This window comes from Zingiber officinale, chromosome 1A (assembly GCF_018446385.1).
Source record: "Zingiber officinale cultivar Zhangliang chromosome 1A, Zo_v1.1, whole genome shotgun sequence".
In the NCBI taxonomy this organism is placed as follows: Eukaryota; Viridiplantae; Streptophyta; class Magnoliopsida; order Zingiberales; family Zingiberaceae; genus Zingiber; species Zingiber officinale.
The window spans coordinates 31,784,613-31,811,189 of NC_055987.1; the positions used below are offsets into that span (position 1 = coordinate 31,784,613).

A 26,577-nucleotide genomic window follows, 5' to 3' on the forward strand; every position below is an offset into this window, starting at 1 on the left:
GAGGCGCGGACGTGTGATGGTGCTGAGATCCGAGCTGTCGGGAGATCGTGTGCACGCATCAAGGGTATAATCCTATCATGTAACTTAGGATAGATTGTTTGTATGCAATGTTTCTTCCCTTCGCATGGATCTGCTGGATGGAGGATCTAGTAAATTTTTGTTGCGCTTCCGCGTGTTTAGCGCACTAGATCCCAACAAATCTTGCGGAAGAAGAAGAAGGAGAAGAAGGTTGGCCTTCGGGAGGAGTTAGGGTTGACGGTGTCGAATCCTCTTAGTCAATGGGGAACGAAGAGACGTCTCAAAGATTCCCCAATCCTCTGGAGACCAACCTATTATATAGTGCACATCTATTATCAGCTCATAGATAATCATAAATGTGGGACTATAAGTCCATATGTATACTGAACATCTATTATCAGCATAAAGATGACAATAGATGCGGGACTATAGGTTCTACACATATAAGATCCACATCCAATTACCCGAAACCCACTAGACATAAGTTATATCATTTTAAAGGGTTCGGATCGTATTCACGTGTGCAACTTACAGATAAGCCCACCTAATAGGGATAATTATATCTAACAATCTCCTACTTAGGCTATATGTAAGTTGTATGTGAAATACAAGTAAAACTTAAGTTGATATCAAACTTTATTGGTACAAAATACCTCTGTAAATAATCTGGTCCATTAACTTCATTGGTATAGGACTAAAGAGGTCATAACTACTGTATATGATCATAACAAGCCCCAACAGTAATCACAATACCAATATCATTAATGACATAGATCAAGATGTAGATATATAGAGTGGAAATTACATGAAACATGATCAATACATGTCAATTTCCAACTGGTCCTAAGATGATTTCAAAAGAGGTCAGATCAAATTTGCAAAATACTTTATGCTAAACTGCAATAGAAAATCATGATCCAAACTGTATGATTCCAAAAGGAATCTATATCATATTTACAAACACCAAATGCCAAACAACAGTAGTAAATGATGATATCATAGTCAGAGTGTCAAACAAACATATAAATTTTCATTAATGTTTTAAACTTTAAGTACGTATAATAATTAAAACAAATGTTTATCTTTATTAATCAACATAGAGCAATAAAAATAAATACAGACTCCTACTAGATGAGTTTTTCTTCCAAAAGAAGAACTCTTATATCTATAACATGCGCATGAAATACCTTAGGCACCAAGCTTTGGTAAGTGGATCGGCCAACATAGAATCTGTTCTAATGTGCTCTACCATAATCTGACAACTCTGAATTGTTTCTTTAACTGCTAGAAACTTGATGTTGATGTGTTTAGACTTCGACGAACTGTGATTGTTCTTGGCATAAAGTTCTGCGGCTTTATTATCACAGTGGATCCTCAATGGCCTGTCAATGCCATCAACAATTTGTAATACTGTGATGAAGTTCCGCAGCCAAATCCCGTGATTGGATGCTTCATAGCATGCTACGAACTCTGTCTCCATAGTAGAAGTGGCTACTAGCGTCTGTTTGACGCTCTTCCAAGATATAACCCCTCCAGCGAGCATGAAAATATAGCCTGAAGTAGATCTTCTGCTATCCAAACATCCAACAAAATCAGAGTCTGAATATCCAATCACCTCCAAGTGATCTGATCTCTGATACGTGAGCATATGTCCTTTAGTTCTTTGCAAATACCGCATCACTCTCTTTACCACTTTCCAGTGTGACGGTCCTGGGTTACTAATATATCTACCTAACATTTCCACTATAAATGCTATATCTGGTCGAGTACAAACTTGTGTATACATGAGACTTCTCACTGCTGACGCATATGGGAATTGCTTCATATCCTTTATTTCAAGTTCAAGACGTGGACACTGCTGCAAGCTGAACTTATCACCTTTTAACACAAGTGTGTCACCGGGTGTACAGTTCTGCATACCATACCTTATAAGAACCTTTTCAATATAGACCTGTTATGGAAGTCCAAGAATGTCTCTTGAATGATCACGATAGATCTGTATGCCTAAAATAAAGGATGTTTCATCAAGATCTTTCATTTCAAAATTACCATATAGAAATGACTTGGTTTGATGCAGCATACCCTTATTATTGCTCACAAGCAATATATCGTCCACATACAAAACAATTATAACAAACTTGCTTCTACTGAACTTGACATATATGCACTGATCAACGGGGTTCTCTTAAAATCCAAATGAGGAATCACTTGATCAAATTTTCGGTACCACTGATAGAATGTCTGTTCTAAACTATAAATGGACTTCTTTAATTTATATACTAGGTGCTTTGAGTCGTTAGACTCAAAGTTCTCTGGTTGCACCATATATATAGACTCCTCTATGTTTTCATTGAGGAATGTCGTCTTTACATCCATTTGATGTAGCTCCAAATCATAATGAGCCACAAGTGCCATGATTATCCTAAGGGAGACTTTCGTCGACACAGGTGAGAAAATCTCCTTGTAATCAATGTTTTCTTTCTGAGTGAATCCCTTGGCAACGAGACAAGCCTTATACTTTTCGACATTGCCCCTTGAATCCCACTTGTTTTAAATATCCATTTACAACCAACGGACTTCTTTCCTTTAGGCAATTCGACAAGTTCACAAACGTCATTGTCTGCCATAGACTTCAACCCTTCTTGCATGATGTTAATCCACCTTTCAGGGTTAGAGTATTATTTGACTTCTTGGAAAGATATAAGATCACTCTCCAACCCTATGTCAAAATCATGCTCTTGGAGATAAACATAATGACGAGAATTTGTGGTTCTCCATTCCCTTGTGGATCACCTTAAAGGCATTTGTATTTGAGGTGGTTGAGGTACTTGCTCATCAATATGAGGTAATACTTCAATTTTAGTGACAGGTTTCTCCAATTGCATTGGAGATGTCATGGGAATATCTTGATTCACTACGCTTACTGAATGTGTGATACCCATAATGTGTGATATGGTAATCATACTGCTACTGATCGCACTAATAGTAACCACAGGAGGATCATCAATGCTTTCCTCAAAAGATACTTCCCTGATTTTATTACTCCCACTGTCCTCAATGAACTTGGCATTTCCCATTTCGAAGAAGGATCTATTAGAGGGATCATAAAATTTATACCCTCTTAACTTCTCAGAGTATCCTATAAAATTACAGTTAACCGTTCTTGAGTCTAGTTTCCTTTCATTAGGCTTGTAAGGCCTAGCTTCAGCTGGACAACCTCAGACGTGTAAATGCCTAATTCTAGGCTTCTTACCCGTCCACATCTTGAATGAGGTTTTAGTTACTGCCTTACTAGGTACTCTATTGAGTAGGTAAACTACAGTCTTAAGTGCTTCACCCCACAAGGACTCTGTAGAGAAGTGAAAGTCATCATACTTCTTACCATGTCTTTTAGGGTTCGATTGCAACGCTCAACTACACCATTCTGACTGGGTGTACCAGACATGGTATACTGAGGCATAATTTCACACTCAGAAAGGTAATTCGCAAAAGGTCCTGGGTGTTGTTCACCTGATCTATCATATCGACCGTAATATTCACCTCCACGGGCGGATCAAACAGCTTTAATTTTCTTACCTAGTTGAAGTTCAATTTCGGCTTTGAAAATTTTGAACATGTCTAAAGATTATCATTTCTCATGAATAAGGTACAGATAGCCAAATCTGGAATAGTCGTCTATGAAGCTAATAAAGTATGTGTGCCCATTCCAAGATGTCTTAGGGAATGGTCCACAAATATCCGTATGTATTAACTCCAAAATATTACTACAACGGCTAGCCCCCTTATTCCTTTTGTTAGTGGTCTTCCCCTTGAGACACTCTATGCAGACATCAAAGTCTGACATGTTAAGGGAATCGAGAATTCTATGTGACATTAACCTTTCTAGATGTTATTTTGATATATGTCCTAAACGCCTATACCACAACATGGAAGAATTCTCGTTAGTCAATTTACGTTTCGTACCTATACTATGCATTATCATATTGTCAACTGTAGGAGTAAAAGTGTTCAATTTTTAAAGCTTATCCACCAAGGAACCATTGCCAACCAACACTGAATTAAAGAAAATACTAAAAATTCCATTTCTAAATGAACAAGAATAACTTGATTTGTTCAAATAAGAAATTGAAATTAAATTCTGTTGAAAAGACGGTACAATAAATGTATTTTCTAAATCCAGAAAAACATTGGTTCCTAAACAAAGCCTAAAAACACCAATCGATTCGACTTTAGCCTTCTTTCCATTTCCTATATAGATGTATCTTTCACCATCAAGCGGAACTCGGCTCCTGAGATAACCTTGCATAGTGACACTTATGTGAGTAGTAACACCGATATCTATCCACGAAGTGTCAGTAGGTACTATAGCTAAATTAATTTCCGAACTAAAAAATTTTGAAAACTCCCAGAATCTGCAGTCTGCTTTCCTTTTCCTTTATTGATCCTCTTTCTCTTCTTACTTGAACCTTGAGATTTAGATGCTAGGTGAGCACTTTCAGGTGTCTCAAACCTCAGTCTCTCCCTTATGTTTGCTTTTCTAGTATACCGCATGGTTACCAACTTCGTAAGAAGTGTGGTAGTGTTGATCTTTTCATTTGAGGTGAATTGGTCTCCCAATTGGTTTAGAAAACTCCTAGCATCTTCTCCCTCATTTATCGAGCCCTTTATTGGTGCCGGTATGGAAAGCTTCATGATACTCAAACACATGCGATTTGATTTCTCCCACAGCTGAAATTCAGCCCTCTGCTATAACGACCCGGCCACTCGGCCCCTTGGGCGGCTCAACTGGCGACCCATTTGGTGGCCCCTTGGCGGTCCTTGGGTGGTCCAACTGGCAGCCCAACTGGCGACCCCTTATGTCGTTGACCGACGACCCTCGATCGTGCCATTACTCTAGCCCGGAGGTCTAGAGTTCGAATCCTGGAGAAGGCAAAAATCCAATGGCCAGGGGTGGGAAGACCTAGTGAGTAACGGCACGGCCGAGGGTCGTCAGGTCGACGACATAAGGGGCCGCCAAATGGGCCGCTAGTTGGGCCGCACAAGGGGCCGAGGGGCCGGGTTGTTACAATCACTTGGCTACCAGGATCCATAAACTCTAGTACTTAGCCTGGAGGTCTAGAGTTTGAATCCTGGGGAAGGCAAAAATCCACTGGCCAGGGGTGGGAAGACCTAGTGAGTAACGGCATGGCCGAAGGTCGTCGATCGACAATATAAGGGGTCGCCAGTTGGGTCGCTCAAGGGACCGCCAAGGGGCCGCCAAATGGGCCGTCAGTTGGGCCGCCCAAGGGGCCGAGGGGCCGAGTCGTTACATCTGCTCTATAGTACTAGTACTGGTCAGAGGTGCGGGATAATCATTCCTTAATGCATAGTCTAAGTCCATGAAGCCTAAGACTACGATCATGTATTCTTTCCATTCAGAAAAATTTGAACCAGTTAGTGTTGGAATGTTATTAATACTAACAGTTATAGATTGCACTGAAATTTAAGAGAGAAATTTATTTAAGCTTACGATTTAACTAAAGCCAAGAAGATATAAGTAATATAAAATTATGCAAATAAAATAAAATTTTAAATGCATATAAATGAGCTCTTTATGAGATACCAAGTACAACATAATGTGTCTTCCTTTGGGCCGACGCATTATTTGTTAGTGATACTCTATAATATAACTCAAACTTGAATTGGTCACACAATGTGCCTTCCTTTGGGCCAACCCATTGTGCGCATAATATGATACTTTATATGAGTTATATTTTTGGTCCATAGCTTACAAGAACCTTAATCGGCCACATAATATGTCTTCCTTTGGGCCGACATATTTTGTGCATGACTTGACAAAATAATATTTTGTTTCATAGTTGTAAGCTACCTTATGCATATATCTGGCATAAAAGTAACCTTCATTTGGACCGATTATTTTTAGCATAGATATACGTCTACCAACATAAAATGTACTAAACCTACCTCAGGTGCCTTTCTTTGGGCCGACACAATAGTTCAACTTAGTAGCACGTTGTGTAGATAGACCTAAGAAAATATTAGAAACTTTATTCGAACAGATTACCTAATCTGCCTTGATAATTTAAAATTAGGCTTATTAATCGATTGATACCTTATGATAGTCAATTGGTATGATCTAATCGATTATCCCAATCGATCTGAAAATCTACTATATGCGACTATATAATTATATAGAGAACTATTTAAAATTTTCTTTACATTCTAAAATTATAATTAAATAGTATTAAATTATTATTATTATTTTTTTACATTCACTGTTTCAACGAAACAGTGAACTTTACATTAAAATTTATTTAATTTAATGTTGAACTTACTGTTTCAACGTGAAAACGTTGAAACAGAGTTTTTTTTCGTTTTGTTTCTTGATTAAACAGACTTGATCGAAAAAAAATAATAATAACAATAATAAAATAATATTAATCGATTAAAAAAAATTAATCGATTAATAATTTAAGTAGTCGCAAGTTCAAGGCCGTTCGATTCTAATTGATTTTATAAGTAGTCGCAAGTTCAAGGCCGTTCGATTCTAATTAATTTTATGTTCATAATTTTAGATTCGACAATCGATTATTCGATCAAAGTAATCGATTGAATTATCATAATTTTATCTAAAATTATATTAAACGATGACGATTTTCATTGTTCTTTGTATTCTTCATAGAAATACAAAAAATTCAAAAAATAAATCTATCCTAATTTTTCTCTTACATGATCTTCGATGATTAAAAATTGTATTATACTAAGAAAATTTAATCTAGTATACAAACAATAAATCGACGAAAATTTTAAATTTTATTATCATAAAAAGATGAAACAGAAACCCGTTCTGATACCAATTGATAGATCGAAAAACTTTTAGATATCTCTACAATGGTATGATATTATCCACTTTGGGTCTAAGTCCTCATGGTTTTATTCTTGGCTCTCTCTAAAAGGCCGCATACCAATAATTTCTCTTGTAAATTCATGATATTTTCTATGTGTTTTCAATGTAAAACTATATTTGTAATCTTATAACCTAACAATTAATCTAGAATTGATCAATCTGATCTCATGTAAATTTTTCATCAATATAAATTAAGAAGTATTAATAGAGATTCATTAGATGACCACTATTTTTAGATGACCACTATTTTTAAGTCTGCTTCTCGTAGCTAAGATTTAAATTTTAAATCCGTTATCGAATTCGAATAGAGCCTTGACTATTTTATCTAAACTTTGATGTTGCTTATGATCAATGCAATCATTTTGATTTGATTTTATTTTATTTTCCAGTTTGGAGTCCTTTTTAAAACCGGCTGTAAATGCATGCGCCGTTCCCACCAAAAGAAAGGTATGCTTCAGTCCTTTTTTTCCCCCAAAGAAACCTCATCACATTCTAGGTTTGTCTTTTGCTATTAAGTAGTGGTTCTTTAATTATAGAAATGGCATTATAAAAAGATTATTCTGTACATTAAATTCTAGTGCTGGCTTCTGTCTGACCTGTGAATGTTATATGTATTTTAATTGTTGAAAATCGATGGTCGGTTAAAAGGAAGGTTAAATAATTTGGGTTAAATAATCTTGTAAAAACACAAATATAAGATTCTTTTCGGACTATAAAAAGAATACTTGCATAAATAAATAAAGACAATAAACTAAAAGAAAAGGTTCACGGATTTGACTTGGTTATAATCGGGAAGGTTGTTAATTCAATGAATGAATCATACACTAAAATATTTCCTTCAAGCGGAGAAGCCTCTTATAGTATTTAAGCACAGAAAATAGAGAAGGTAAACTAACAAGGAAGCACACAAGTGTTGAATGTAAGAATTGCTTGTATGATGTAAAGCTTCTGGACCAAGACTGTATTTATAGCCTTGGTCGGGACGTCTGGAAAGGTTTCAGGCGCCTGGAGTTGGATAAAAAGTTATCTCTAATGTAACGATCAAACTCCATGTCATTTTGGATAAAATCAGTATTCCGAGCGCCCGGAGTCCAGGCGCCCAGACTGTCCCGGGCGCCCCGGACTGGTCCGAGCGTCCTCCTTCGCTTCCGTTCGCCTCGGTCCGGATCTTTCGCTCCAGCTCCGCTCACTTGGGTGATCTCGCTCATCAGGAATAGGGCTCACCCGAACCCAATTTCCGGCCTTCTCCTCGAGCAACCTTCCTTCCCGGTTTCTCGTCCCTCGGAATCGTCGTGTGTTCCTTCTCGTCCGCCAACGTACTCATCCGCAACTCTTCGTCTCTCGGACGTACCGAGTCCGTCAGCTCTCTCCCGTACCGACCTTCTCGTTAGCTACGTCTCTTGCTCGACTACCTGTGCTCCTAAGCTCCTGCACACTTAGACACAAGGTTAAAACACTAAATGACGTAACTTAATTTGTTGATCACATCAAAATAACTTGGGATTCCAACATTAACTGCCATAAACATTTAAGAGTCCTATGAATCGTAACTCATGTTTTGCAATATTTCTCAGGAGAGTGACAAAGCTTCCAAAGAAACTTCTACCAACAAGAACTCTAAAGCTGGAACTGCAAAGAAGAAAAGATAGAAAGCTCCCTCATGCCTCAGAAAATTTGTAGTATGCCATCCTAGCAGATAAGAACTGTTGGCTCGGATTCTAACGATCCTAAGTTTCCTTCTTCTCATACTGTTTTGGCATATGATTCTCACTGGCTGGTCATGTTTCGAAGAACTTTGGTGCAAGATGTACTTTTGTTAATTTCTAAATGTGCTTTATGTTATATGTGTGGACCAATTCCCAATTCAATCCATCAAAGATCGCATCAGGTTGCTAATGTTTTCTCATTTGAACTAATTTGAATGACATTTAACCTTAGCTAAATGACGTTGCTGAGGCCTGAGGGTGGTGGTTCAGTTTTATTGGTTCTTTTGGTGGTTCAATGAAAAGTTAAATTGATCGGAAGTGGTGGGGTGCTTAGAAAACTTACTACCTCAAACATGTTTGTGGGTCACAGAAAAGGCAAGTCCAGCAACTAGGATAATTTGCAACAATGAATCATTAGAATGATTCCTCTGATCGCAATCTCAAATCAATGCACCTAGTGAATTTTTTTTTTTGAGCTGCTAACAGTAGTTCTATATATATATATATATATATAATCATTAAATCCAATGTATTATTAGAACTCATCGTTTAGTTTAAATGATTTAAGAGGAGCCTTACATGTTGGTGTGGTGTGACTTGAAAGGTCACGGATTCAAATATCAAAAATAGTTTTTTGCAAAAACAGAATATGTACAATAGACTTTTCAGAATCCCACTTTGACAAGAGCTGAGCTTCATGCATCAAACTACCTTTCAAACTTCAAACACCAAGCTACTTAGCAGGATCTCAGTGCAAAAGATTGGGACCTTTTGGAGCATCACAAAATCAAATTAAAGCATATCCATAAAATAAAAATAATTAGCAGATGCACCATCAAATGTTTGATGGACAATAATATACTTAGCAGGATCAACCAAAAAATTAATGCTTTGAACATCTAATGTTAATAATCTATACAGCATCACTAAGCAATCATGCTTTTAGACTTTGTAATGAAAAAAAATCCCTTCATCTTTATTGTAGCATGAAATCTGCCACTCTTATCCCACGGTCATCTATGAGGAGATAAATCAGAAAATTATAATTGGCCACAGCGGAGAGAATATTTTTCTCAGGTTTACTAAGATTCAATTTTTTTTTTATTGTAATAATATCTACCTCGCAATAACTAACTCAACTATGCCCCGAGAGCATCTTCATCTTTATTTTATCCATAAATCACGGAGACCTAATGACAGGTTTATTGAGATTCAATTTTTTTTTTCCTATTGTAATAATATCTACCTCACAATAACTAACTCAACTATGCCCTGAGGGCATCTTCATCTTTATTTTGTCCATAAATCACGGAGACCTAATGATAGACATTATTTAGTAAATTTGTTAGAATGCCTTGAGTAATATCTAGAGTGTACACCCATAAACAAAAGTATGGTTTGTCTCAGTCAAATACGTCCTGATCTAAAGGATACAGGTCTTTAGGAACAAATACAGGGCAAGTAGGAATGAAATGCATTAATAGGAAATAAAACTTGGTCAAATCTCGTCCTTCTGAATCTCCTCATCCTTCTGATCCATAGTATCTTTAGAAGAGTTCTTCAATGCTTCTTTTCTTTTGGCTTGAATCTGACGCACACTTTCAGCTATTATAGCACTAAATTTAGGAACAGGCTTGCCCGAGGGTATGTTTACTCCATGCTTTCTCAAAGCTTGTGATATACTCGTCTGATACTTCGGCAAGTGGATGTGGCAGAGAGAAGGTATAGCATCTACCAGAATTGGCTTCGCACAGGTAATGGGTTCACCATTCTTAGACCTGTAATTCAAAATATAACCATTAGTTGTCTTTTAAAAAATAATTGATCAACCAGTGAAGTAATCAGAAAAGCAATCTCATCAAGTAACAAGAAAATAAGCATGTCTGAGGTGTATATGATAGATTGATATCCAGTAGATTTTGTAGCTACTTTACTATAAAATATGTTATAAAAGAGATTGTTGGTGAATATTACCTTTACCGAAAGTGAATCTCTTGTTGAAGACGAGAGTTTATGCAATAATAATCTCACTACCTCCGTCACTCATGACGATTTCATCACAAAGAAAACCGTGGAATAATAATAATGAAATTTGACATGCATACAACCATAGACAATGAAGTGTTGACACAATATATGCATGTCGGGAAACAATATTTGAAAAACTAGCATAACATACGTGAGAGTGCTAAAATAAATGTTTAGGGTAACTTTAAATATAAAATAAAAATGCTAACATAGGAAAGTGATAAGTGTAACTCAAAAGATGAAAAATGAAAGAAAATAGACCATGTTGATATCAATATATTCAAAAGTGATTAAAAGGTCCTATAGTTAGGGATAAATATAGCAACTGGATATGATGATGATGATGCAATAGTTAAAGATAAAAACTATCTAGTAATGGACATCTGGATATAACCATTATATGTTTTCATAGCATTATCAGTCACAACCATATCAAGGAAGTCATCATTAACTTTTGAAAGTAAAAATTTTATAGTAGGAATTGAGGCATCCTAAAAGACTTGATCAAATTGCCAGATCAAAACATCAGCATCATCATTTTCTTTTCAGAACAATTGAAATGATATATTAAGGAGGACACATTACTAGGAGAAGTGTACAAAAGCATCTTCTGTAGAGTCTATAGGTGAAGAAGAAAATATGTAGTAGACTAATCAAGGTAAATGCATGAATATACGACATCTAAATTTAGTTCCACATGTAAAGTTGTAAGCAAAAAAAGCATTTTCCAAGACTTAAACTATTGAACAACAACATTATCTTGAACAAACTATTGAACAACAACATTGTCTTGAACAAGATGCAGCCTGTGATGAAAAGGGTATCAATACTAATTCTGGGAGCAATATAATATCAACCCTACATAAAATTTAACGCTAAATCTGATATGCTTATCTTCTAAAAGCCATCAAAGATTATACTATTAGAAGTAATATGGGCAAGAAAAAACACTTATTGCATCAAATAAACATACTACAATAATCAACATCAGTTGATTTAAATATCAAATAATAACAATAATAATAATGAAGTTGTTGGTGCAAGTTTCAGCCAGAACACTCCATTAACTTAGTCAAACAAGAAAAGATATGAGAGTACGTACCTCTTTATTACATGAATACAAGGCTTGTAAAGAGTCTGCCTCTTCTCCGACAATATATGCGGATGGCAATAATTCGTTAAGGCCATTGCATTTGTCTTGCATCCAGGAAATGCACATCGCTTCCTTTGGCCTATGTTCCCCACGCCACCCTTCCCTTCGTCAAATCCTAATTGAACCCGACGCCCCGTCCTCGTGGCCTCCGTCTCCTCGCCATTCTCCTCAGCAACCCGTCCCCTATTCAGCCCATCCTCCTCCCCCTTATCCTGCTCAGGATCCTCCCCCTCCACCTCCTTATCTCCGCACTCATAGGGACTAACCCCGTACTCCCAATAGTAATCCCGGTGCTTTACACGGACCTCCTCCATCAGGGCCCAATATTGGCGTCTATAACATAAGGCCAGTTGCTTCACCCGACGAGAGCGACGGCGAAGCACCTCCTCCCGAGTGAGAGATCGAGAGGAGCAAAGGATTTCGTCCTCTTCAGCCCCGTCGATGGTAAACACCGACGGGCCCGCCACCGATTCCTCGGCTCTACAAGAGTTCAGGTTGGGGTTCCATTCGCTCCTCTTCGGCGCTTTGCCCTTCCTTGCCGATGACATCTTTCTACCCAGTTGATGATCCGATTTTCCACCATAAATAGCAATTAATTTTTTTTTTATAAAAAGAATATTATAGTTAGTTTTTTTAAAAAGATCTTTACCTACTTTAAAATAAGAAATTTCTATTAATTTTTTTTTTAAAAAAAGTTAACTAATATATTATAATTAGTTTTTTTAAAGTATTTACATATTTTAAAATAATAAATTTCTATTAAATTTAAAACTAATATATTATAGTTAGCTTTTTTTTTTAAAGGTATTTACCTATTTTAAAATAATAAATTCCTATTAATTTTTTTTAAAAAAAAACAACGAGTTAACTAATATATCCATTAAATTAAAAAAAATCGACGAGTTAATTAATAAATGCAATATCAACGGATTCTTTTTCCATTATTTCACATGATGATAAAGCAATTTAATATTATATTTTATGTGAGATAATTTTCCACTGAACACAAGTAATAAAGTTTATAACGGATAAGCGCATATATTATCCTTAATAGAGGGTTAAATGAGTGTTATAATGTTCATTTAATATTTTCTTTTCATTGTAAGTGAATATTATAATATTCACTCATAAGAGAGAGGATAGAGAGAGTGTTTAAAAATTTGAACACTCTGAGGGTGACCGATCCTGTCCTACGGAAGTTTCTCACCGGTAATCAAGATAAATCGAAAAGCGCATGCCGCGGCCAATCCAGAAGTCCAACATCATTTGATTACACCCCTATTTGGAGAAAAAATTTCTATAAATACATTGTAGTTAGGGTTCGAACCGTGGGTATTTGGGTGACAATCTGAATATTCGACCACGATACGATGGCCTGAGGACGAAGCATCCAAAATAGTAGGAAATAGGGTTTTATGTTTCATAGATCGGTTGATCTGATTTTTTTCCTCCATAAATATCATATTTTGTTACCCTTGTAAACATAATATTATAATTTCCATTTTACCTATTTAAAATATTAAAATTAATTTATTTTGCATCTAACTCCTCGATTCTTCGAGCGTTTGAAACCGACTTTTATTTTTATAAATCGATGGTCCAATTTTCCGCCATAAATACCAATTTTTTCTTTTAAAAAGAATATTATAGTTAACTTTTTTTTAATGTCTTTACCTATTTTTAAATAATAAATTTTAATTAAATTTTAAAAAAATCAACGAGATTTTATTAAATGCACGGAGATTGAAGCGTCTGAAACGATAGGAAACTGGATTTTATATTTTATAGACCGGTTGATCCGATTTTTTTTTTCCATAAATATTAGATTTTGTTTCCTTGTAAACATAATATTCTAATTTCCATTTTACCTATTTTAAAATATTAAAATTAATTTAATTTTGCATCTTAACTCCTTCTCAATTCTCCGAGCATTGAGACCAACATTTATTTTTATGGATCGGTGGTCCGAATTTCTCCATTAAATATCATTTTTTCCATTAAAAAGAATATTATAGTTAGCTTGTTTTCAAAGGTCTTTACCTATTTTAAAATAATAAATTTTTATTAAATTAAAAAAAAAATCAACGAGTTTTTATTAAATGCACTATTGACGGATTAATTTTCCATTATTTCACGCAATGACATCCTTCTACTCGTTTTCAGTTCTCCACAAAGATTGAAGCATCCGAAACAACAGAAAATTAGATTTTATTGTAGCAAAAAGGTAAATACGCTCGCTCCCAATAAATTGAGTTTTATGTTTCATATATCTTTGATCCGATTTTTTGTCCTCCATAAATATCATATTTTGTTTCCCTTGTAAACATAATATTATATTTTCCATTTTAACTATTTTAAAATATTAAAAATAATTTAATTTTGCATCTGACTCCTTCTCGGTTCTAGTTTCTTAACCAGTTTTTATTTCTATGGATCGGCGGTCCAATTTTCCCCTATAAATACCAATTTTTTCCTTTAAAAATAATATTATAGTTAGCATTTTTTAAGGTCTTTACCTATTTTAAAATAATAAATTTATATTAAATTTAAAAAAAAAATCAACGAGATTTATTAAATGCACTCTAGTGGATTATTTTTCCATTATTTCACACAATGACATCCTTCTACCCCTTCTCGGTTCTCCACGAAGATTGAAGCATCCAAAACGACAGGAAACTAGGTTTTATATTATATAGATCGGTTGATCCGATTTTTTCCCTCCATAAATATCATATTTTGTTTCCCTTGTAAACATAATAATATAATTTCCATTTTACCTATTTTAAAATATTAAAATTAATTTAATTTTGCATTTGACTCCTTCTCGATTCTCCGAGCGTCTGAAACCGACTTTTATTTTTATGGATTGGTGGTCCGATTTTCCCCCATAAATACCAATTTTTTTCCTTTAAAAATAATATTATAGTTAGCTTGTTTTTAAAGGTCTTTACCTATTTTAAAATAATAAATTTCTATTAAATTAAAAAAAAATCAACTAGTTTTTATTAAATCCATCTCCACATAGATTGAAGCATCCGAAACGATAGAAACTGGGTTTTATGTTTTATAGATCGGTTGATCTGATTTTTTTTCCTCTATAAATATCAGATTTTGTTTTCCTTGTAAACATAATATTATAGTTTCCATTTTACCTATTTTAAAATATTAAAATTAAATTAATTTTGCATCTGACTCCTTCTCGATTCTCCGAGCATTTTTATGGATTGGTGGTCTGATTAATCTAAGCATCCGAAACGATAGAAACTGGGTTTTATGTTTTATAGATCGGTTGATCTGATTTTTTTTCCTCTATAAATATCAGATTTTGTTTTCCTTGTAAACATAATATTATAGTTTCCATTTTACCTATTTTAAAATATTAAAATTAAATTAATTTTGCATCTGACTCCTTCTCGATTCTCCGAGCATTTTTATGGATTGGTGGTCTGATTTTCTCCTATAAATACCATTTTTTTTTCCTTTAAAACGAATATTATAGTTATTTTTTTTAGGTCTTTACCTATTTTAAATAATAAATTCCCATTAAATTAAAAAAATCAATGAGTTAATTAATAAATGCATTGTCGGCGGACTATTTTTCCATTATTTCACACAATGACATCCTTCTACTCGTTTTCTCCACGGAGATTCAAGCATTCGAAATGACAGGAAATTGGATTTTATGTTTTATAGATCGATCTGATTTTTTTTTCATCTATAAATATCAAATTTTGTTTCCCTCATAAACATAATATTATAATTTCCATTTTACCTATTTTAAAATATTAAAATTAATTTCATTTTGCATCCAAAACCGGCTTTTATTTTTATGGATCGTTGGTCCTATTTTCCACCATCAATATCAATTTTTTTCCTTTAAAAAGAATATTGTAGTTAGCTTTTTTTTAGGTCTTTACCAATTTTAAAATAATAAATTTCTATTATTTTTTTTAAAAAAATCAACAAGTTTTTATTAAATGCACAATCAACAGATTATTTTTCCATTATTTCATACAATGACATCCTTCAACTTGTTCTCGATTCTCCATGGAGATTGAAGCATCCGAAACGACAGAAAATTGAGTTTTATGTTTTATAGATCGGTTAATCCGATTTTTTTTCCTCCATAAATATCAGATTTTGTTTCCCTTGTATACAAAATATTATAGTTTCCATTTTACCTATTTTAAAATATTAAAATTAATTTAATTTTGCATCGACTCCTTCTCGGTTCTCCGAGCGTTTGAAACCGACTTTTATTTTTATGGATCAGTGGTCTGATTGTTCCCCATAAATACCAATTTGTCCCCCCTTAAAAAGAATATTATAGTTAGTTTTTTTTAGGACTTTACCTATTTTAAATAATAAATTTCCATTAAATTAAAAAAATTCAACGAGCTAACTAATAAATGCATTGTCGGTAGGGGTGTAATCGAGCTGAGCCAAGCCGAACTCATGAATGTTTGAGTTTGACTTGTTTATAATCGAGTCGAGCTCGAGCTTTATTTAACTAATATATTCATGACTCACGAGCTTATTCGAGCTTTTATCGAGCCTAAACGAGTTTAATAAGTATAAATTATAAATTTAAATATTTATTAAAAAATAAATTATATATTTAGAAAAAATTATAATATTCTTATTAAAATTTATAATTTTATTCTAATAAATAAATTTAATATATTTATCTATATTTTTCATAAGTAGAGTGTAAAATCTATAAATTAAATATTAATTATTTTTTTAATTCAAAAATTTATTCATGAGCTTAACGAACGTGTTCACGAGCTAACGAGCCGAATATTGCGAAGTTTGAGCTTGGTTTGTTTATCTTAACGAGCATCATTAAACGAGCTCAAACGAGCTTTTATCGAATCGAGCTTTGAATAGCTCACGAGCGGCTTGGTTGATTTACACTTCTAATTGTCGGTGGACTATTTTTCCAATATTTCATACAATGACATCCTTCTACTCGTTTTCGGTTCTCCACGGAGATTGAAGCATCCGAAACGACAAGAAACTAGATTTTATGTTTTATAGATATGTTGATCCAATTTTTTTTCATCCATAAATATCAGATTTTGTTTCCCTTATAAACATAATATTATAGTTTCCATTTTACCTATTTTAAAATATTAAAATTAATTTAATTTTACATCCAAAACCGGTTTTTATTTTTATGGATCGTTGGTCCTATTTGTTGGAGCAATCTAGGTGCCCTAAGTTTTGATGTTTGGGCAAAGGTTTAAGTTAGGTTTATTGTTGTACTTGATATGCATTGTGAGTGTGCAGGATACAGGTACAATAAGGAAAGTCCAAGTGTGATCTTGGCAAAGGAGGAAAGTCCAAGGATGAGTCTTGGCGGTGTAAGTCCAAGTATGTAGTCTTGGCAACGTAAGTCCAAGTGTGACTTGGCAATGGATGAAGTCCCAGAGGTGAGGAGCCTCTTGGCAAAGGAAGACCCGACAATAATGACAAGACCGATGGAAGTTCCAGAAGGCAAGACGTGAAGGATGGGGAGACATCCGAGGGACGCAAGGCTGATGAAGGAAGCTAGAAGGCTAGGTCTAGATTGGTCGGGCGAGAACGAGTGCTGAGTGAATGTACTCAGAGTAAAATTCTAGTTTTAGGGTTTTACTGTAACGGTACTGTAGCAGTTACTGTAGCGTTACTGTAGCAGTCGACTGGTGCATGGACCAGTCGACTGATGCACTGTAGCAGAGAGCCGTTGAGACAGTCGTTGGGCTGGCACCAGTCGACTGGTAACGGGCAAATCAGGTTGCTGATTTGTTCCAAGCTCTATAAGAAGGAGCTTGGTATGGCCGGCCAAGGTGACGAAATTAGACTTGGTTAAAGCCTAATTAGTAGTCATCAAACGTGCTCAAGGTTCTCTTGTGTCCATGTGTTTTTGGTTGGTGTTGTGGTGAGGTTTCTCCACCCACAAGGAGTTGCTTGAGTAACCGGAGTTTGCCGGGGGCTAATCCACGGAAAGATCGGGATCATCCACCTTACGGACAACCGTGGAGTAGGAGCAAGTTATCTCCAAACCACGTTATATTGACGTGCATTGGTTTGCATTTCCTTTCTTTGTCTTTAGCTTTCATATTCGTATTTAGTTTCGTATTATTCCGCTGTGCAACTAACGAATACATAGGAAGCCATCGATTTGAGTGAGACGCTATTCACCCCCCCTCTAGAGGGCACATCGGTCCTAACACTATTTTCCCCCATAAATATCAATTTTTTTCCTTTAAAAAGAATATTGTAGTTAGCTTTTTTTTGTGAGGTCTTACCAATTTTAAAATGATAAATTTCTATTATTTTTTTTTTAAAAAAAATCAACAGTTTTTATTAAATGCACAATCTGCAGATTATTTTTCCATTATTTCACATAATGACATCCTTCAATCCGTTCTCGATTTTCCACGGAGATTGAAGCATTCAAAACGATAGAAAATTAAGTTTTATGTTTTATAGATCGGTTGATCCAATTTTTTTTCCTCCATAAATATCAGATTTTGTTTCCCTTGTATACAAAATATTATAGTTTCCATTTTACCTATTTTAAAATATTAAAATTAATTTAATTTTGCATCGACTCCTTCTAGGTTCTCCAAGCGTTTGAAATCGACTTTTATTTTTATGAAACGGTGGTCCGATTTTCCCCCTTTTTTTCTTTAAAAAGAATATTATAGTTACATTCAAGTGTTCCCTTATAAATATAATATTATAGTTTCCATTTTACCTATTTTAAAATATTAATTTAATTTTGCATCCGACTCCTCAGTTCTCCGAGCATCTTAAACCGGCTTTTATTTTTATGGATCGGTGCTCTTATTTTTCCCCATAAATACCCATTTTTCTCCTTTAAAAAAAAGTATTATAGTTAGTTTTTTTAAGGTCTTTACCTATTTTAAAATAATAAATTTCTATTAAATATTAAAACTGATCCTGTCCGAACGCTGAGTCGACGGACGCTGGGGACGTGGCACTCTCCTCTGTCTACGACTAGCTGCACCAATCTACAGCGAACCTGCAAGGAAGTCGGGCCGGGAAGGGGTTCCCGGCGACGACCCTCCGACGCTCAAGTCAGGCAAGAGAAAAACGATGAAGTGGCTCCGAAAATGAGAGATCGCGTACCTCCGATGAAGTTTGTGGGCTCTTATATAGAGCTCTAGGGAGGCTTGTGCACACATGTTGAGGCTTACACGTGTCCTTTACCATACCTCAGTATGGGCTTACCATAGGAGCATGCCTGACACCATACTGCTACAGTCCGAGCACCTCTCTGATAGGACGGCAGAACCTTCTGTCGTAAGATTCTGCGTATGGCTTGGTCGTTGAACATGTCTGTTGTCAGAAGATGTTCCCCAATGTCCCCTTGTCCTTTTGTCTCTTTTCTCCTCGAGCCGAGCGTCCAGCCGCTCGGAAGGCACCTCTCCGTTAGACCGGGAAGATTCCCGGTCGCATGCTCGGCTGAGACGGTTCCTCCATACCATTGCTGCTTTACGCCTCGACCGAGCGGGTTGCCCGCATGACCCGACGACCCTGTTCACCATGAGCGTCGGAAACTCGACTCCCCGTCGGGCTGTCTTTGATTCCGCTCGGACTCGTTCGGCCGGTCGACCCACCGGGACAACTCTGATCGGTTGGGCATCATGCTGACCCTTTTGACTTTGACCTCCACGTGGCATTGACTCCCCTCCAGAGGGGGTCCCCCTACGTTACTGCCGGATCACTTGCCTCCCCTTCAAATCTAGTCGAAGGAGGCGATTAGTCCAATTGACTAGACCGCCAGTCACGCCGAGCGGCGTCTCTATGCAACTATCCTTCGCTCGGCCCCAACGGGGGTAGCTATAACGTCAGTCAACGCCAACATTCCTCGGATCTCTTCGAAGTTTGCGCCAATCTTCAACATTAAGGCCGGGCATGCGCTGATTAAATGCACTCCAGTGGCCGAATGCCACGTGTCGCTGCTGCCGTCATCGTACGGCGGTGGCGCCGCGAGTGACGAGACCGAGGCGGTTTAAAATGGATGGCCCGATGCGTGCTCCGGTTCCCGTGACCTGCATCCGACGGTGGAGGCCGATCGAGCCCGACCTTATAAAGTTTTCGCCTTCTTCCTTCGCCGCATTTCTGCTTTCGCGTGCCCAGAAGCTTCCTTTGGCGTTTCAGTGCTCCGGCAGCTTCAATTCTCCTTTTTTCGGCGATTCTGTGTTCCTCGTCGATCCTCATTCTTCTCTGTAAGGTTTTTCTTCTTTTCTATCTTTGGTTCTTGTGTTTTCTTTACGTTTCTTTCCCAAGTTTTGGTCCTCTGGGCACTGTTTCGTTTGTCATCTTCTTCCTTCTATCATCTGTCTTTCTTTACCTTTTGTGGTTTCGTCCGTTCGGACAATGGTCAGTTCCTCTCAGCCTCAATACCAAGCCCTCGGCCCGTGGTACACCACCATGGAGTCGCGCTTCGATCAGCGCGACGCCGATATTCTGATGGATAATTTTGACATCCCCTCTGACTTCAAACTTATCTTACCCTCCCCCTCCGCTCGGCCACACAAACCACCGCGCGGAGCTTTCTGTGTTTTTCGCGACCAGTTCATAGCCGGTCTGCGATTTCCAATCCATCCATTCATCGTAGAAGTTTGCAATTTTTTTGGCATTCCGCTCGGAAGCCTAGTTGTAGGACCGTTAGATTCGATAGAGGGGGGGGTGAATATCGATTCGCAAAACAAGAGTATAAGCGCAGCGGAAAAGTAAAATAGACACAGTTGTTTTACTTCGTTCGGAGCCTGTGACGACTCCTACTCGAAGGCCTGTGGTCCTTGACCACTTTCGTTGGGCAATCACTAGCAATTCGAAATAATGATTACAAAAGAATCGTACAGTGAATGCTAATGAAAACTAAAAACAAATACCGACAAAAGGGAAAAGAACGGAGCGTAGTGTCGGAGCTTTGTTGGCGTCGCACTGAACGTCGAGCAGCAAGACCAGCAGTAGAAGAGTTCTCAGCTTAATTGATTAATTCTGAAGCTCCTGCCTGGGGCTTCTTTTATATGCTGTTCCAGGCGCCTGGATCCCTTCCGGGCGCCTGGAATGTGACGTAACTGCACAAATCATGATGCTCCACGTGGCGACGACTCGGCTGGATAAAATTCGCCTTCCGGGCGCCCGGACCACCTTGTTCCAGAAAACTCCTTTTTCCTACAAAACAAAGTTAGTCCGAGGCAAATATATATCCTACAACACAGATTGTCAGCACAGTTAAAGTTCAACAAATAAATAAAAAGAGTATGACTTAGATTCCGTCTTTCCGAGACCGGAATCTAGTCACGATCTCGACTTAGACATCCGAAATGGATCTAAGCCGGATCGACGCCTAATGTCCCCTTCCCGGGAACGCGTCCTCACAGTCACTCCCCTCCAGTGACTTACCTCACTTACCTGCCAGACGTCCGGTCAGCCCGTCGACCCGTCTGGACTTCTCGCCAAGCGTCCGGTCAGCCCGTCGACCCGCTTGGACTTCTCACCAAGCGTCCGGTCAGCCCGTCGACCCGCTTGGACTTCTCGCCAGCTATCCGGTCAGCCCGTCGACCTAGCTGGACTTCGTGCCAGACATGCGGTCAGCCCGTCGACCTGTCTGGACTTTTCCTGCACACTTGATCAAAGTGTCAGACAACAACAAAACTAACTTAACCTATTTGTCATTCATCAAAACCTGGGTTAGACCGTTAGTGCTACCCGCACCAACAATCTCCCCCTTTTTGATGGAATGACAACTTGGTTTAAGTTAGTGAAAACATATGCAAGAAGCAACATGCATTTGTGTGGTTTTAAAGTTAGTTTGTGTTTTCAAATTGGTTTAGCTAACTTAACCACCTAACCCTTCTCCCCCTTTGGCATTCATCAAAAAAAGTTGAACAGAGGTAAATAATCATAGTGAAGAGTTACTGTAACAGGTAAAAATATCTAAGTTTGGTCAAAATTTGAAAGATAAAAGTACAATTTTTAACACCAAGTAAAAAATAGTCAAGTTGACTGGGGGGAGACAAGTTGAGTTTTTGAAACGTTGATCAAGTTTAACTCTTAAGCTTGTGGAAATTTTCAAAAATAGGTTTTTCAAATTTACTTTTTATGTTTAAGTAACATCTACTTTTCAAAAAAGGAAATTTTTCAACTTCGATTTTTCAAAACAAAGCAAAAATTAAATAATTTTTCAAGAAATAAAATTTTGCCAACACTAATTTTTAAGGCTAATTTGATAGAGGCTAAATTTGAAAATTGGGTGGGATTAAACTTTCACATTTTTCAAATACTTAGTTAAATTTAAATGTTGTAAATCAATGTTCAAACATAGGTTAGGTTTTAAAAAGCATTTTTCAAACACACAAAATTTGAGTTAATTCTCCCCCTGAACCTGATATTTAACTTTAACCAGCTGTCTAACCAATTAGGTACTAACTAGCTATCAGAAGATAGTAGCTTTCACATGGTTAGTCAGATTAAGTTGATTACAAGCAGTCAGTTTTTTGATTTGACTGATTAACTTTAATCTGATTAATATCTGAGTTGTATTTAACGTCCAGACTTATGTTGATGCACTGAAATAAGCATCTTAAGTCCAGACAGTTGGCCTATGCATCTCACCCCTTTCTATGTTTGTCAAACACAAGCAAGGTAAACCTAGGGTGTTGGTGAGATGCTCAAAAACTAGTCCTATGGGTACATGCTTTCTAAGGATTCAAAACTAGTCTAAGGCCAAAACTGTTTTTGAAAATCTAAAAATGGAAAGTTTTGAAAACATACAGTTTTAACTTATAAGTTAAAAAACATTATTTTAAAAATAGTTTTAAGACAATCCTAGTCTATTAGGCACATCCCTAATTTTCGTCGTAGGTTGCTAAATTCACTTTCAGGGAGTGGTTTTGTAAAAATGTCAGCTAAATTTGATTTGGACTCAATGTACTTGAGTTCAATATCACCTTTAGTAACATGATCCCTGATGAAGTGGTGCCTAATTTCAATATGTTTGGTTCTTGAATGATGCACAGGATTCTTGGTTAAGTTAATTGAACTTATATTGTCAATTAATACTTTTACATTCGTGATGTTTAAGTTGAAATCTTTTAGAGTATGCATCATCCATAATAATTGTGCAACACATTCGCCTATAGCTATATATTCTGACTCAGTTGTAGATAGAGCAACACAATGTTGCTTTCTACTAAACCAGCTAACAAGTGATGAACCTAATAATTGGCATCCACCACTTGTGCTTTTGCGGTCTAATTTGCATCCAGCATAATCTGAGTCAGAATACCCTATTAGTTCAAAATTATTTATCCTAGGATACCAGATTCCTACATTTGTTGTTCCTTTAAGATATCTAAAAATACTTTTAACTTGTGTCAAATGGGATTCCTTAGCACAAGTTTGGTATCTAGCACACATACTAACTGCAAATAAGATATCAGGTCGGCTTGCAGTTAAGTACAGTAGGCTACCTATTGCACTTCTATAGTATTTTAAATCAATTGGTTTTCCATTTGGGTCACTGTCTAAGATTGTGTTTACTGCCATAGGTGTTTTTATTTCTTTTGTATTTTCCATTCCGAATTTTTTAAGTAATTCTTTGGTGTATTTATGTTGATAAATATAATTTCCTTCATTTGTTTGTTTGATTTGTAATCCTAAGAAATAGGTTAATTTTCCCACTAAGCTCATTTCAAATTCTTTTTCCATTAGATTAATAAATTCTTCTAAAAATTCTGAATTTGTTGAGCCAAATATTATATCATCTACGTATATTTGTGCAATAAATATTTCTGTATTTAATGATTTAACAAACAAGGTTGGGTCAATTTGACCTTGTTTGAATCCTTTAGATGTTAAGTAAGATGTTAGCCTCTCATACCATGCCCTGGGAGCTTGTTTAAGTACATATAGTGCTTTCTTTAATTTAAAAACATAATCAGGGTGTTCTAGACTTTCAAACCCAGGAGGCTGACCTACATAAACTTCTTCTTTAATTAGTCCATTGAGAAAGGCAGACTTAATGTCCATTTGGTATAGTTTGAGTCCCTTATGGGCTGCATAACCTAGTAACATTCTAATGGATTCTAATCTGGCTACTGGGGCATATGTTTCATCATAGTCAAGTCCTTCAACTTGACTAAATCCTTTGGCAACCAGCCTAGCCTTATTTCTAGTAATTTTTCCAGTTTCACTTAGTTTATTTCTGAATACCCATTTTGTTTCTATTATTTTCTTGTTCTTAGGTGGTGGAACTAGGTCCCAGACCTCATTACGCTCAAATTGGGCTAGTTCTTCTTGCATAGCTATGATCCAATCTGGGTCTAGTAGGGATTCATCCACAGTTTTGGGTTCAATTTTTGAAATTAATGAAATTTGACTTAGGTTTATAAAAGATGATCTGGTTTGAACTCTTAATTCCGGGTCACCAATTATTTGATGAGTTGGATGATTTGGGTTAACCCTTATTGTTCTAGGAGGTTGATCCTCCTGATATTGTTCCTCTTCTTCATGAATTAGAGTTTGGTTGGTTTCTGGAACAAACTCAGGTGTTTGTGTAGATCCTATGTCTTGTTTAGTTTCTTCAAATTTTACATTAGTAGTTTCTTTAATTTTTAAGGTAACCTTATTGTAAATTCTGTAGCCTCTACTATTTAGGGAATACCCTACAAAAATTCCATTTTCAATTTTAGAGGTGAATTTTCCTAAGTGTTCTCTTGTATTTAAGATGAAAACTGGGCATCCAAATACCTTTAAATATTTTATATTTGGTTGTTTATTATAAAACAATTCGAAGAGCGTTTTGTTATGAGTTTTATTTATTATTGTTCTGTTCTATACGTAGCAGGCTGTACTAACGGCTTTTGCCCAAAAGTATTTAGGTAGGTTATATTCATTTAACATTGTTCTAGAAGCTTCAAGTAAGGTTCTATTTTTTCTTTCTACAATTCCATTTTGTTGGGGGGTTTTAGGGCATGAGAACTCATGATGGTAACCGTTTTCTAGACAAAAACTGTTAAAGTGGTGATTTTTAAATTCTCCTCCGTTGTCACTCCTAATTCTTTTAATTTTAATATCTTTTTCGTTCTCAATCTGTTTGCAAAAATTTGTAAAAATTTCAAAAGTTTCATCTTTATGTTTTAAGAATTTTACCCAAGTAAACCTAGAATAGTCGTCTATAATTACTAAACAATATAAGTTTCCATTTATAGATTTGACTCCATGGGAGTCAAAAAGATCTAAATGTAGAAGTTCTAAGATTGAGTTAGTTTGTGGTTGATTTGTTTGTTTGTGGGCTGATTTAGTTTGTTTGCCTTGTTGACAAGCATTACATATGGTTGAATCTAAGTTAGGTAGCTTTGGTAAGCCTTTTACAAGTCCATTTAGTTTACTTATATTTCTAAAATTGGTGTGAGACATCCTCCTATGCCATAACCAAGTTTCTTCTTTTTGTGTTAAATAACACTTAATGGGAGAAATGGTTAGGTTGATGGCATAGATGTTGTCTTTTCTAAAACCTTTTAAGCTTATGGTAGGATTATCTAGATGTTTGATTAAACATTCTGTAGATAGAAATTTGACTTTATACCTAGTATCACACAATTGACTTATACTTAGAAGATTATATTTAAAATTTTCAACAAGTAAAACATTTGTAATTATAAAGTCTAATTTTAATTCAATATTACCTATACCAATTACCTTGAGTTTGCCGTTGTTTCCAAAGGCAACTGTTCCAAGGCTTTTGTAAGTGAGTTGAGTGAACTTGGTGTGATCTCCAGTCATATGTTTGGAGCAACCACTGCCCAAAAATCCACTTGGTTTCCTACAGCAAGTAGGATTTAAAGTTAGTCTTTTGAGCATGCATTATTTAAGTGTAGAATTAATTTAAGTTTAAAATTTTGAAATTAATTTTTAAGTTTAAAATTAAAATTTTTAATTTTTAAGTTTAAAATTAAAATTTTGAAATTAATTTTTAAGTTTAAAATTAAAATTTTGAAATTAATTTTTAAGTTTAAAATTAAAATTTTGAAATTAATTTTTAAGTTTAAAATTAAAATTTTGAAATTAATTTTTAAGTTTGAAATTAATTTTTAAGTTTAAAATTAAAATTTTGAATTTTATTTTTAAGTTTAAAATTAAAATTTTGAAATTAATTTTTAAGTTTAAAAATAAAATTTTGAAATTAATTTTTAAGTTTAAAATTAAAATTTTGAATTTTATTTTTAAGTTTAAAATTAAAATTTTGAAATTAATTTTTAAGTTTAAAATTAAAATTTTGAATTTTTAAGCCTTATTCATCTCACCCGATCTATATTATCAATCAGGGAATCCTATGATTTTGTGAGATGAAATTGGTTTGATTACAGAGTTTTGGTTTAACTTGTGTTAGATTCAGACTTAGCTTTGGTTTCCACAAATAGGCATTCTTCGGATAAACTTCTAAGCTTGGTGAGTCACAAGGACATCATTAGAAGTAACCAACCTTTCGAGGTTTCCCGAATAGTCCTATCCACAGAACTTAGTACTAAATCTTGGTCTAACTGGTTAGGATTCGTTTAAGGGTAGCTTCGGTCAGTTCCACTTGGCCAAATGCACCAGATCGAAACCATATCTTTCTAGACATGCGATGCCCAAGTTTTCCTAACGTACTATCATCCAAAAATTTCACCAGTACCATGATTCAAGTTAAACTTGGTCTCTTTTTAACTAGTCAGAATTACCCTGCCGGGTTGGTA

The 26,577-nt window shown here is 35.7% G+C and overlaps 1 protein-coding gene across 1 annotated transcript; it reads right to left on the minus strand.

The window, feature by feature from the left end:
• Positions 1-10,013: 10,013 nt before the first annotated feature.
• Positions 10,014-12,398, minus strand: LOC122001919 (INO80 complex subunit D-like). The gene is made up of 2 exons (XM_042556915.1): positions 11,762-12,398; positions 10,014-10,409 (listed from the first exon to the last, which is right to left on the minus strand). The coding sequence occupies exons 1-2, from the start codon at positions 12,358-12,360 to the stop codon at positions 10,130-10,132; spliced, it is 879 nt and encodes a 292-aa protein (XP_042412849.1). The 5' UTR covers positions 12,361-12,398; the 3' UTR covers positions 10,014-10,129.
• Between the last annotated feature and the right edge of the window lie 14,179 nt (positions 12,399-26,577).

Excerpts from the sequence above, each read along its gene's own strand:
- LOC122001919 (XM_042556915.1), bottom strand. The coding sequence starts at position 12,360 with ATGTCATCGGCAAGGAAGGGCAAAGCGCCGAAGAGGAGCGAATGGAAC. Across the intron at positions 10,410-11,761 it reads TGTATTCATGTAATAAAGAG|GTCTAAGAATGGTGAACCCA; the intron begins GTACGTACTCTC and ends TTTGAATTACAG.